General features: G+C 46.6%; 1 protein-coding gene across 1 annotated transcript in view; it reads right to left on the bottom strand.

The window, feature by feature from the left end:
• The window catches only part of LOC103544567 (aldehyde oxidase-like), a 62,306-nt gene that overhangs the window by 28,573 nt on the left and 20,497 nt on the right, over positions 1-13,236 (bottom strand). Inside the window, 4 exon segments of the mRNA XM_070606821.1 lie at positions 5,080-5,176; positions 8,254-8,376; positions 10,670-10,796; positions 11,140-11,309. Coding sequence (XP_070462922.1) covers positions 5,080-5,176; positions 8,254-8,376; positions 10,670-10,796; positions 11,140-11,309 — 517 coding nt within the window.

Raw genomic sequence — 13,236 nt, 5'->3', positions numbered from 1 at the left:
AAAGACTGAAATTTGGGTCACTGAAATCGAGTATTTGAAGAAACAATGGCTGAAAATTTCCCAAACTTAGCAAAAGACACAAACCTACAGATTCAAGAAGCTGAGTGAATATTTGGGAATATGATAAATCCAAAGAAATCCATGCCAGGACATATCCCAGTCAAACTTCAGAAAAGTGGGAAAAAAAAAAGAAACTATCTTGACAGCAGAGGGAGAAAAACACTATCCCACCTACAGGGGAAAATACTCTGAAAGCAGCGACTTCTCATCAGAAACTTGGGGGCCGGAGGAACTGGCACAACATCTTTCAAGTGTAGAGAGACCTGTCAGTTCAGAATTCTACATCCAGTGAAAATATTCTTCAAGGATGAAAAGGAAGTCAATCATTCTTAGATGGAGGAAAACAAAGAGAATTTGTCTTAAAAAAGATCTATCCTACAATAATGACTAAGGGAAGTTTTTGAAACAGAGAAGACATGATTTTTGTGTGTGTGAGAGGAAGATTGACCCTGAGCTAACATCTGTGGCCAATCTCCCTCTTTTTGCTTGAGGAAGATTGTCGCTGAGCTAACATCTGTGCCAATCTTCCTCTATTTCATGCGGGATGCCGCCACAGCGTGGCTTGACAAGCAGTGCTAGGTCTGTGCCTGGCATTCAGATCTGCGAACCCAGGGCTGCTAAAGCAGAGTGCACAAACTGTAAGCCACTGTGACACCAGGGCTAGTCCCGAGAAATGGTCTTTTTAAAAAAAGAAATCTTGTAACAGGGAGATTTCTGTTCCTGTTCAGAAAGGAGAGAGAACAATGGAAAGAATAAAAATACAGGTAAACACAGTAGACTTTCCTTCTCTTTTTGAGTTTTACGAATTGCATTTAAAGCAAAATCGTAACATTGCTTCACGTGGTAGTCAATGAATGCAGAGGGAATTTTTAAGACAATGATATTATAAACAAGGGAGAGTAAAGGAATGAAAAGGGAGGTAAGGGTTCTATAATTTACTCAAGTAATAAAATGTTGCCACCAGATATATTGTAATATAGATAAATAAAATTTAACACCTAGAACTACCACTAGAAAAACCAGACAAAGAAATACACTCCAAGAACACTACGGATAAAAAGGAATGCTGAAAACCAAGTAACTGCTCAAAACACAGGGAAAAAAACAAAAAACACAGGGAAAAAACAGAACACAATTATGACCAGGCATCAAGTTAAGTGGAAGGCAGACTTTAAAAAATTAAAAATTATACCCCAAAATACTGATTTGCAAATTGCTTGAGGGAGATTCCCAAGGAAATCTTTTGTTTTGCTGTCTGCACTTCCTATCTTAACTAAAATCTGAGTAAAGAAAGAGTATAGATGGGTGCAGCAGTTAAGTTCGCATGTTCTGCTTTGGTGGTCTAGGGTTCGCCAGCCTGGATCCCAGGTGTGGAACCTATGCACTGCTTGGCAAGCCATGCAGTGGCAGGCGTCCCACATATAAAGTAGAGGAAGATGGGCACGATGTTAGCTCAGAGCCCGTCTTCCTCAGCAAAAAGAGAAGGATTGATGGCAGATGTTAGTTCAGGGCTAATCTTCCTCAAAAAAAAAAAAAAAGTATAGAAAAATGAGCCAATTCTGTTTCATTTGTAAAATGTAACAATTAAAATGTCAAGAATTCAGATCTTGGGCATGCCCTGCGGCCGAGTGGTTAAGTGCGCCTGCTCTGCTTCAGAGGCCCAGGGTGTTACCGGTTTGGATCCTGGGCGCAGACTTGGCACTGCTCATCAAGCCATGCTGAGGTGGCATCTCACATGTCACAACTAGAAGGACCCACAACTGAAAATACATAACTATGTACCGGGGGGCCTTTGGGGAGAAAAAGGAAAAAACAATCTTTTAAAAAAAAAGAATTCAGATCTCGTTCTCAATTTAAGCTTTTATCAAAGACTGTACGTTAAAAGACCCACTGTCGGTAGGCTCAAATTCATGGTTTGCAGCATTAGCATTTCCACTTATCCACCCAGAATTAATTGTTAAACATCTACTTCATTTAAAAAATACAAAACTAAAAAACATTAGACGGAACTGTTTCTGTTTAAACCTTGAAGGTCAGCAAGGTGTCAGAACCCTGCTCCACTGTGCCGCCCATCCCACAGCCCTCGACCCACGGCGCCCTTTCTCACTCTAGGTGTTGCTCTCAACTCTCTTGGTTGGAAATCAATTTGCTCAACTAATCCTTGAGATAAAATGCTATCCCACTAACGGTTTAGGAGTGATGACTCCAGGAATATTTACATTTTAATAAGAGGCCCTTGAAGACGAAAAAGCCATTTAGATACGAAGCAGTCGCTCTGTACCACGCCCAGCAGGACAGGCTGGGGAGATCCTCTCCGTCTCAGGCTCCTAGATCTCTTGCAAATGCTGCTCCAGAGATCGGCATCCACACTCTCCAGGGTAAAGCCCACCCCGCGAACGGAATTTTAAAAAGAGATAAATGAGAAGTAGCACAATGTAGAGCAGAGAATGCTGACTTCAGAGCCGGACACGTAGGCAGATCTGATTTTAAATGGTGACCTTTAAGGCCCTCTGGTGCCAGGAGCCCAGGGTCCGGGAGGGCTGACACACGTCTCCACGGGGGTCAAAGCAAACAAGAATATCACTGTCTTCAAGGACACAGTCTAAGACTTGACGCAATGCCCCACATATTTTATCTTTTAAATATTCTCTTGTTCTTGAAACACCCGTTTTCCTAGGGGCAGAGAGAGTGCTGTTATTATCACTCTCCATGAGTTACCTCTCAGTGAAATAAGTATTCAAAAATTCTGACCCCAAATGACAATTACAGAATAAGGAAAAAAAAACCCTCAAACTAGTAAGTCAAGAGGATCAAAACGTACAGGCAGTATAAATGTCCCTTTTAAAGTCTCCTGTATCACTTTGATACATATCAATATGGTGTGGGGCTATAAGAAGTGAAAATTCAAGTAAAAGACAGATTGAACAAAGTACCCAACTGAACTAAATAAGATGTCAAGGAAAACACAACAATTGAATTCTCACACAAAACATTATGGCAGGAACACACTATGGCACAGGTGCAGGGAACCCCAAACATCGCTATTTCCAAGATGCTCACACCATGGACTCTGTGCTAAAAATGCCCCCTCCTCTCTTCTCCCACAAGACAAGCTCACCCCTGGAGAGTGCCGCATTTTACTGATCCCAAGCAAGAAGCACCAGGAGCGTCGTGAAAAGCTGTCAGAAACAGACTCCTGGGCCACCCGGATCCTCCAACTCCAGAATTGCAAGAAAGGGCACAGGATTCTGCAGGCAGGTCTCATAAACATCTCACAGTGAGGAAAACTGGGAAACCCTAGGTTTGATGAACGGATGCCTGCCAGTGTGTTAGCTCAAGAACAACAACAAAACACTAAACCTAATAATAATCATCACTCACCATTATGGATCTCTTGCTGTGTGTCAAGCTCTGCGCCAAACACCCACACATATTCTCTCTTATGATCTTCATAACGGATCTCTGGGATCAGTATCACTTTATCCATACAATTTTAAGACAAGGAGACTCAGCCCTGAGAAGTGCCCTGCAAGTCCCACAGCTAATAAGACAGGGCGCCGAGGAACACCAGCAGGTGATGGCGCACGGTGTCTTTTCTACAGCTTACAGATGCCATCATCCAGTGAGCTGTGACCAGCTTCAGGTTTAACACAGCCGTGGAGCTAAGAAACATGGTGGCTTTGAGCTCATGTGGGCGGGCTGACTCTGGCTCTATGTTTGGGGCTGGTACGTCTTCGGACTCTTCCTGAGCTTGGGATCAAAGGTGGAAAGAAAAACTAGGGAGATGGTAGTTTCTAACTACCACCTAGAGGCCAATGTCCCTGAAATTCACTTCAAGACAGACAACATCAAATGCTTTACTTCCTGCCCTCAGATATGGGACAGACGCCCACGCCCACCCAGCAATGCCTCTGGGGAAATCAGATCTTGGATGGCAGGTCTTCCACAGCATGGGTGACAGCAGAGCACAGCGGGAACTTGATCGGTTAAGACCTACAGTAAATCCTTTTTTTTTCCTGCTATAAAGGACATTATTGAGACAAACGGCAAAATTTGAATTAGGTCTGTAGATTAAATAATAGCATTGCGTCAGTGCTGATGTTTTGATTTGATAACTGTATGTTTATGTAAGACAATACCCTTGTTCTTAGGAAATAAACACTGTAGTATTTAGAGGTAAAGAGGCAGCGTGTCTGTAACTTACTCTCAAATGGCTCAGAAAAAAAATGGATATTTATATAGAAAGAGAGAAAGAGAATGATAAAGCAAGTGCAAAATGTTAATAATTGGGGATTCTGGGTGAAGGGTAATTAGGAATTTCTTTAAGGTTTCTGCAACTTTTCTGTAAATTTAAAATTATTTCTAAATAAAAAGTTACAAAATTTTTATTGGAAAGTTCAGATCAACTATTTTCTCAGAGGAAAATTTAATTTTAATTACACATATACACAACGGAAGAAAGTCCGGAAGGAAGGGCAGGCAGGAGAAAGGGAAGGGGAGAGAAAAGGAGGGAGAAAGCAGAGAGGGAAGGGAGGGAGGAGGGAGAAGTCAGGGGAGACAGGAGGAAAGAGAAGGAAACGTGGGCTTTGGAGGTCCTGACACAAAGCTACCGACTCCACCACCAGCTCTGTCGCTCAGCAACTGCTGTATGACCGTGGTGGCGCTCCTTAACCCCTCTGAGCCTCATTTCCCCACCTGCAGGGTGACTGTGAACAGGAAGAGACAACATCCACAGAACAACTGAGGCCATGGCGGGGCAGGTGGTCAGTGCGGGGGGCTGCCATGGGCAAAGCCTGGGCCTCCCATCTCGTCTCTCTGCTGAGCTCTTCACGCACACACACACACACACACACACACACACACACACACACACACTCACGGCAGAGGGAAGCCCATCTGTGAACGAGGTGCCTGTTTCTGAGCTGATTTCTCGAGAGCAAAGGCAGCTCTAGACTAGACACGCTTAGAAGGCCTCCAGGGTCGCTTCCCCCGCTCACCCTTTCTTTCGGATCGTTTTACCTTCAAGAATTTGATCAACCACTTTAAATGCTTCATCAACATTTCCATATTCCAGTTTCCTTTCCCCCTGGAAGAAGGAGTGGTGCCGTATAGCTTCCTAGGAAGAGAACAGAAGAGTGAGGCCACCTGCGCAGGAGACGCGGCCCTATGGCAGGAGCCGCTGCCTGAGTCTGGGCAGCGTTTCTCCCCTCGCTCTGGGACACGCAGCAGGGGCTTTAGAGCCTGAGCTCGGGGACCAGTGAAGCTGTGTCCATTTTCTCCATTCACAGCTGTTTGACTGTGGGTCTCCTACTTCACCTCTCTGAGCCTCATCCGTACAGTGCAGGTATAGCTGGGCACGGAGCTCTCACAGGGTCATGGTGAGGATGAAATGAGGCATGTCCGGAGCTTGCATGGCACATAACGTGCTCCATCAGTGCTAGCTGAAGACACTCAAGTGGTAAGGGTCATGGCAGCCTTGCCTGCCAGCCCCATGCTGCTCCTTTGCGAGGAGGAGCACAGGGCAGTAGGGAGACCTCCTGCCTTGGAAGGAAGATTCCATTACAAGCCCACTGCGGGTACCACAGATCCACTTCTTACTGGCTCCGATCAGCTTCCCTTGGGTGCCCAGTGACAGGGGACAGTGGTAGGTGCACATAATCAGGGTCACAGCTACAGTAATCCAGGTTGGTTTTCTCACCCATCCCCAGGAATTTACCTCACTGTAACCCCTGTGTCCACTGGCAAATGTGACGTGCCAGATCCTGTCAGCATTGTCTACCACGGATTACTGTCCACCCACAAAACTCCAGCCTGCTAGCAGTTAAGGATTCTGCAAACTCTGGTTTCCTCTGGCTAGCAGTAGGTGTCTAGACATACTGACATACTTCAGGGATGTTCTATTGTGATCCTGCCATTTCCTCTGTTCAAAAAGTGGGCTGGTTTATTTTTACCACCGTGGGGCCCAGGTTCTTTGACAGAGCATTTGCTGATTGCTTCTGTTACTGACTAGCTGTGTGACCTCGGGTAACCCTGTCTCTTAGCTTCCTCATCAGATGGGGATAACAGTTTTTGCTCACAGGACTGAAGTGAGCATTCAGTGAGTTAATGCATGAAACCTGCTAGAACTGTGTACCCACACAGTGGGCTCTGTCAGGTGTTAGCCATGGGCATGCTGTTGGGCATCAGGATCCACGAGAGATTCTGGTCAGGAGCATATTTTTCTCACCAGGGCCATCAGCTTTCTTGAGCCAGGAGTTTTGATAGAGTTTCCCCATGCAAACTCTTAAAGGCTCTACAAAGCATAAGCCAGGCTATCCCTCAGTGAGAGCGACACAGAAACACTGGTTTTCATCCTATTTTGATTGATAACACACTTCCTACTGGGATCAATTCATATGATTGTCTTGTTAACCTAAGATTTAGATATTCCAGGTTGAAAAGAGGAGTTTTATAAATCCTATTTTTAAAAGTTTAATCTTTTTCCACTTCACTTGCTGCTTGCTCTCTGAGCAACTTTGAGCCAGTGTCCTGAGCATTTCTTGGTCGGGAAAGTGGTAAAAGAACTGTAGTGCGGAGAGCTGGGCGTATGCGCCTGCTATGACTGTGATGAAACCCGGCCTGCTCCAGTTGATTGTCCTTGGAGAGCTCAACCTCCGATAAAGCAGGAGGAAGCTCTTCTCCACACTGCCACAGTCTGGCATTCTCCGGCACACACCCACAGATCTGCTGGTTGGAGCTGGGGAGGGCAGGAGGAGAGTGCTGTGGAGTTGCTCACTGGAATTTTACTTGGCTGGAAGGTCGGGAGAGGAAAGGGAAGATATTTGGCCAGTGGAATTGGCCAGAGGATTACAAACAAAATTTCTGATGAAGTATTAGGTAAGCAATTTCTTATTAAGAAATAATTCTCACTCCCAGACAATGCTGTGGAAGGAATGCGTAAGGTAAGCACTCTCAGCAGGCCACAGGTGACTGAAAAGGGTCTGAGAGGGGAACAGAATATTTGAATTCGAAACTGGCCAGGAACATCCGGAAGGCCTAATCACTCTTGGACTGCAACTAAACTTCTATATTTTTGTCTTCCTGATGTGATTTTATTTTCATATTAAAACACTGAGGACACTGTCCAGAAACAAACTCTACGTTCCTGGGCATAAAGCAACACGATAGAAATACACCCCAGGCCGAGTTCTCCCGGAGACACTAATCTTGGCCGAGTCATTTCCTCGTTTTCTGCCTCGCCGCATGCTAGGCATCTAGAGAACAACCTACTCATTATACTGTGAAGATAGTACTGTATTCCCAGAGCACACGGAGTCCGCATGTGCTGAATCTAACCTACTCATGTTGCTTTCCCAACTTACATGCATGGATTACTTAGTAAATCATAAGAACCAATGAAATGTATGCAGAAAAACTATCGTTTCATGGCGATGAGTCTTAAAACCTTTATAAATTTTGAATTCTTTTCTAAAAAACAGGAAATGCCATCCTCCAATTTGTTTAAGTTGCCAAAATACCTGTGGGCATCATAGAATCTGTTTCTCACGCTCATTTAAGATATGCACTGAAGGATCTAAAAACAGTGTCATCAATGTCTGCTTCATAGAGCATCTTGTGGGTTCTCACTGTGCGCCTGAGAGCCCAGGTGAAGGTGAATGCAGAGTTAACGGTGTGTCCACCGTCCTGGACATTGTTGGTCACCCATCCAGCATCCTCTCCCCTCCCCCTTCCAAATGGCGCTCAGATTTCTGTTAGGTCTCCACCACTCCCCCTTATGGCCATGCACTGCAGAGAAATCTGACCCCTGGCAGCAACCACAGCACCTCCCATTCCTCTGGCCAGTCATTAGTTCAGAGATGGACATGTGCCCAGAGTGTCCTGATGAGGCTGCATCTCAGGATGCGTGGAGCGCTGGGACAACAGTGTTCTCCCTTGGCTTCTTGCACAGGAACTGGAAGCTCCTGGCTGCCATCCTGTGACCACAGGGGATAAAGTCTGTCCTGTGGGCAGCAGAGAGGAGAGAGCAGAAAATCCGGTTTCTTGCTAACACTGATAGAGTGCAGGGCCAATAAAAGCCCCAAACTTTGGAAGCCACTTTGGGTCAGATTTTCTTTCCTATTACTGAAGCCAAAAGCATTTTAACTGATCCACCACTGAAATCTGCTCTTCTAGCCCCACCCTTGACCTCGTTACCTCGATAGTTAGGATCACGGGCTCCAAATCCTGGTAGACAATCTTCACTCGCTTCGCAGCTCGCTTTGCCTGAACCTCGGAATCCGCGACCACGGCGCAGACGAGCTGACCCACACAGAACACCTACGACACGGAAAGACCTCTGTCTCAAGGGGGGCAGGCACCAGGTCCTCTCCTTCCATCCGTCTTCCTCCTCCGGCCAAGCTCAGAGCTAGATGCACAGGAAATGACCCTTCACATGTGCCTACACCCGAGGTGGCGAGGTTAACAAAGGCCTCGGTAGAAAGTGCATCTGTCCAAGCTGCCCGCTGACCCATGGCGCTGGGGGGCTCTTGTCTTTGTCCCACGTCACTGGCAGCGGTGGCTGAAGGGGGCAGGAGAGATGCTGCCTCAAGCACGGCTCAGGCTCCAGGCCAAGCAGATAGGACTGCTGAGGGCCAGCTGGCCCAGGAGAGCCAGCCCCACGGCCTGACCTGTGGTTGCCACACCACGAGCAGGCCCATCCTGAGCGGCAGCTTCTGCCTTCACGAACAGCGAGGACCAAGAGGTCCCAGCCCACCTCCTGCACAGAGGAGGGACAGAGTGACAGCCCAACACTGCAGTGAGCAGACCTCTGCCCCAGACTGCGGTGGAGCACGGGCTCCTTGTGAAGAGACACGAGGCCACAGCAGCCAAGCTGTGACCACACACAGCGCGTCCCCTGCATCACTTCACCTGCGGGTGACGGAGGCGCCTGAGGAGTTCACACGGGGACCAGGGCAGAAAGTGGATGGAAAAACAAAACAAAGACTCCAGAAAGGTGAAACAGTCAGGCCTGGAAGGAGTCCCCACAACGGTGCAGTCTCTCCCCAGCCTTGTCCCGTGATCACAAGCCACACTTCCCCGCTCATGTTTTGAGTCTACTTTACACTATTAGGTCTTTTCTACAATGATTACAGAGCAGTTTCATCCTCTGAAAAAACGGTAACAAAAAAAGTTGACTCCAGCGCACACACACACAAGCGTTTGCTGGGTGTGGGTGCATGGGGCCAGTGGGAGATAAATGAACAAGAACGGCAAAACGTCGATAACTGTTCAAGCTGGGAGACGGGTCTATGGGGATTCACAGTGCTTTTCTTCTCTATCGTTGTGTACGCTTAAAACTTCTACAATGACAAGATTTTTATAAAGCATAACATGCTACAGACAAATGTTAAAAAGGCATTAAACTAACTAAGGCGATCACTCACACGGCTCTGTTCCCCGCTCTGCATGGACGCCGGGTGTCCCCTGGGAGCTGGCGCACAGACAGGCCGCCAGACACTCACAATCACCATCCCACAGCTCAGCGCAGGGACTATCGTGCAACCTAGAAGGGCTGGGGCTTGTTCACTTAACACTAATTCTCACTGTCTTCTGCCAAGGCCACACGGCCCTGCCTCGGGGGAGTTTCACCTTGACTTCAGACTCTCAGTCAACAAACTTTCATTTTTATCAACTAAGTCCGCCAGCAAGAGCCAGAGGTAGGGAGTGTTTCAAGTGCTGGGCTCTTTGGGGACATACTGAACTCTGAAGGCTGAGCTATGCAGAAAACCTGCTGAACTGTCCTTGCTGTATCTTCTGCTAACTTAAGATGCAGTAGCCAAAGTTCCAGTCATTTGAAACTTTCAAACGGCAACAATGCTATCATTGTTCCTCTGCCCGTTCACCGTGCTGCCCTGCTATGTGGGAGGCAGTGTGTGGAATACACCGATGAACCAGACATGGGCCCTCACTCGAGGACGTTTACTGGGTAGGGGACTATGTAAGACGTAGGAACAAATGCGTAAGCTTCAGACAACGGAGAAAGTGCACTCAAGGTCCACTGTGCCTTCCCCCTTAGACTCTAAGCTCTGTGAGGGCAATGACCACATGGGTCTCGTTCGGCTACAATGACCAGCCATAGCAGGTACTTATTTTCAAAATGCCTGTTGAATACACGGCAGCATGAAGGAATGAGTCAGTGAGTTCAGAAAAGGAGGGAGAATTCCCGGATTAAAGGGTGAGGAAAGGCTTCATGGTGGAGAGAACACTTGAACTTGGACTTGGGACTTTGGACTCACTGAGACGGGCCAATGGTGAGATTTTCAGGGGAGGGATTAGCAAAGAAAAGTTATCATTATTCTCTCCTCACTTTCCCATGCTTGTTAGCAGCACACTATCTTACTGCTAGAAAATATAAAACATCAAAGTATATTTTATATAACTAGTCAACTTCTCAGGTAGAAAATGAATATCTTTGAATTCATCCAACATTAGAATATAGTGTTTTGTAGTAAGCATTCAAAGAATACTGGAATCCTTTACGATGTGCAAAATGCAATGCTTTCTTTAAGAAAACATGAAGTGCCTTTAGCAGAGGAAGTTGTTTTTAAAACAGAAAGCAACAATGCAGTACCTCCTGTGTCTCCAGAAGTTTCTCAGGTTCACCAAAAAGGCCGAAGGAGTTTACACCACGAAGATCTTCCTCGGTCACGATGTCCACCACGCCTGGCAGGCTGAGAGCTTCGGACAGATCAATGGACCTAGATGAGAACACAGAGCACGGCTCCTCAGAGCAGCCCCACAGCCGAGGACCACGGAGAACGGGCTTAATTGGAGAATAAGGTATGAGAGAGGTAAGATACGTCCAAGAACCCTTCACAACAGTTTTCTGCCACGCAATTGGGAAAAAATTCCCGAGATAATAAAGTTATTATACAGAGGGACAAATTGTGGCAAATCCTCCATTTCAATCCCATTTCACCTCTAATCTGCACTGGATCGCACCAACAAATAGCGTATCCTCTTCATATCATTATTTTTCACTAATATGACTTAGGCAAAATGTAACCATGACTGTCTACAGGGTAAGAACTTATCACTTACACAATCTCAGCATGAGCTCTTGAACTTGTTACAAAAGCCAAGAAAAGTTCCCCGTCCAGCACTGGCATGTCGTCACAGTAGATGGCTTCGCCCGTGGTATGCTTAATACCAGACAGATGCATGATGGGACGGCCAATTGGGTCTTGAGGAAGCTGCTTTGGGTCTACATCCTGTTTAATCAATAACCAACAAATCATTTTTATAATCATTTTATGCACCTCTCCCACAAGAAGGTGGCTATATAATGTACACGCAAACCAGAACACTCTAGAACATGAAAACAGTCATTACTAAGAGCAACACCAGGACGATAAGCCTGTTCCAGTAATTCAACAGGGGAATTGGGATCTACAGCCATGATGTTGTTATTGCTTTTTTCCCACATCTTTTGAATACAGACCACAACGTCTCTAATGCAAATTCCATTAGTGTAAGTAAATGAATATAAATCTTTCTTCCTGATAAGGTAAGATTACGTCATCTTGTTCATGCTCATATATTTCTTTAAATTTTATTATCAAAATTATTTTACTGTTTATCTAAACATGGCACATATATTGTGCCACAGAGCATGATGATATCATGACAATGTTTACAGAAAATATTGAAGGCAAGCCTTCAACCAGAAGAGCCTTTTTTTTCTATTTTGAGTGAAAAAGTCTAGGAAATAATTGGTAACACTCATACCTTAGACAATCCTGATAAAGAACGAAGCCAAAGGGAGATTCCTTTTGAGTAACGATTCACTAACATTACTCTTTCTTAGAGACCATGGGGTAAAATGTCTTGCTACTGGTTCTGTAAATACCTTATACGTTTCGTTAACCAAAGTAGAAACTAAGAAACATAATGTCTCCCCAAGTATTTCAAATGAGAGAGTTGTTGGCTTTCCTAGTCGGTTGTTTTAGGGAGAAGAAGTACTGGAGGGAAGAAGGAAGACGGCGTTAAGAGACACGGTACGGGCCAAACTCAGAGACCAGGGTGAAGGCTGTGGCTGCCAACGGGCTGATGATGGGAGTGCGTGAGGTGGGAATTCCAGGAAAATTGCCAGCCAGGCAGCCACGGGCTGCCTCTCAAAGCAGAGGGCAGCTCTGGGTCTGGAGCTCTGGCTGAGGAGCTGCCTGCTAAGCAGTGCTGAGTGCCCCGTCCATGACTCACCGGGTCAGCATGGGGTGTGGAAGATTTGGGGGTGAGGGGCACACAGTAGGTCGGCCAAGGTGGTGAGGCCTGGCAAAAGCTTGGGAGGGCTCCCCTTCCCCCCTTCGGCTGCTCCTCACTGCAGTTCACGGGTCAGCCCGAGCCCTGGAGGAGGCAGGGACTGTTTCTCTGAGATGAGCCTCACCAGGCTACACCACAGAGCAGGAGGGAGGACGGCACAAGCCACTAACAGAACACATACTGGTTAGAACCTTTACGGGGCAGGGGGGAGAGAGGCCATAGAAACAGACCTATTTCCAACTCAGCATCATTTAAGGCATCTGAGGAAACACATGGTAAAGACTTTTGTATTCGATCGCCAGAATGTGCAATTTGAGAAAGATCATTCAGCACATATTGACGATAAATGCAACACTTAATTCCACCTAAAGTGGCATCTCACTTCAGTCACAGCTGCCAACTTCCCAGAGGCGAAGCCCCCTGGTCCAGGGGACGTGCTGCGAGCCTCCTGCTCTGCGGCAGCGAAGGGCAAGACCCAGCTGTCGGGGTCCCACCCACAAACGAGCCTGTTTTCTTCTCACGTTGATGTTTTGCTTTCTTTTCCTTTCTGAACAGTGGATTTAACTGAGCAAATACCATGAATGGAAGAGAGCCATCACGGTTGGGATGGGGAAGCTTATGTAAAGATAACGGTGAAAACACACGTCTCCAATGCCCTCTGCTGCTCACGGGACCGAGCAGAGTGGTCTTCGCTCGCTGCCCACCCACTGAGGGACTCACATTACAAACCTTCGGCCTGAGATGGACCAGAGGGTCTCCAGGCAGCCGGCAGGCCTGGACCATCAGCAGGGAAAGGACAGCGGCACGGGTAATTTGAAAACGTGCTCAGCATTTTTATGGGTTATTTGGAAAATGAAAAAAAAAACCTGTTGTTTTCAT

The sequence above is a fragment of the Equus przewalskii genome, unplaced genomic scaffold (assembly GCF_037783145.1).
Source record: "Equus przewalskii isolate Varuska unplaced genomic scaffold, EquPr2 contig_5935, whole genome shotgun sequence".
NCBI lineage: Eukaryota > Metazoa > Chordata > Mammalia > Perissodactyla > Equidae > Equus > Equus przewalskii.
The sequence above is the reverse complement of the archived record's forward strand: the minus strand, read 5'-3'. Positions and strand labels throughout refer to the sequence as shown.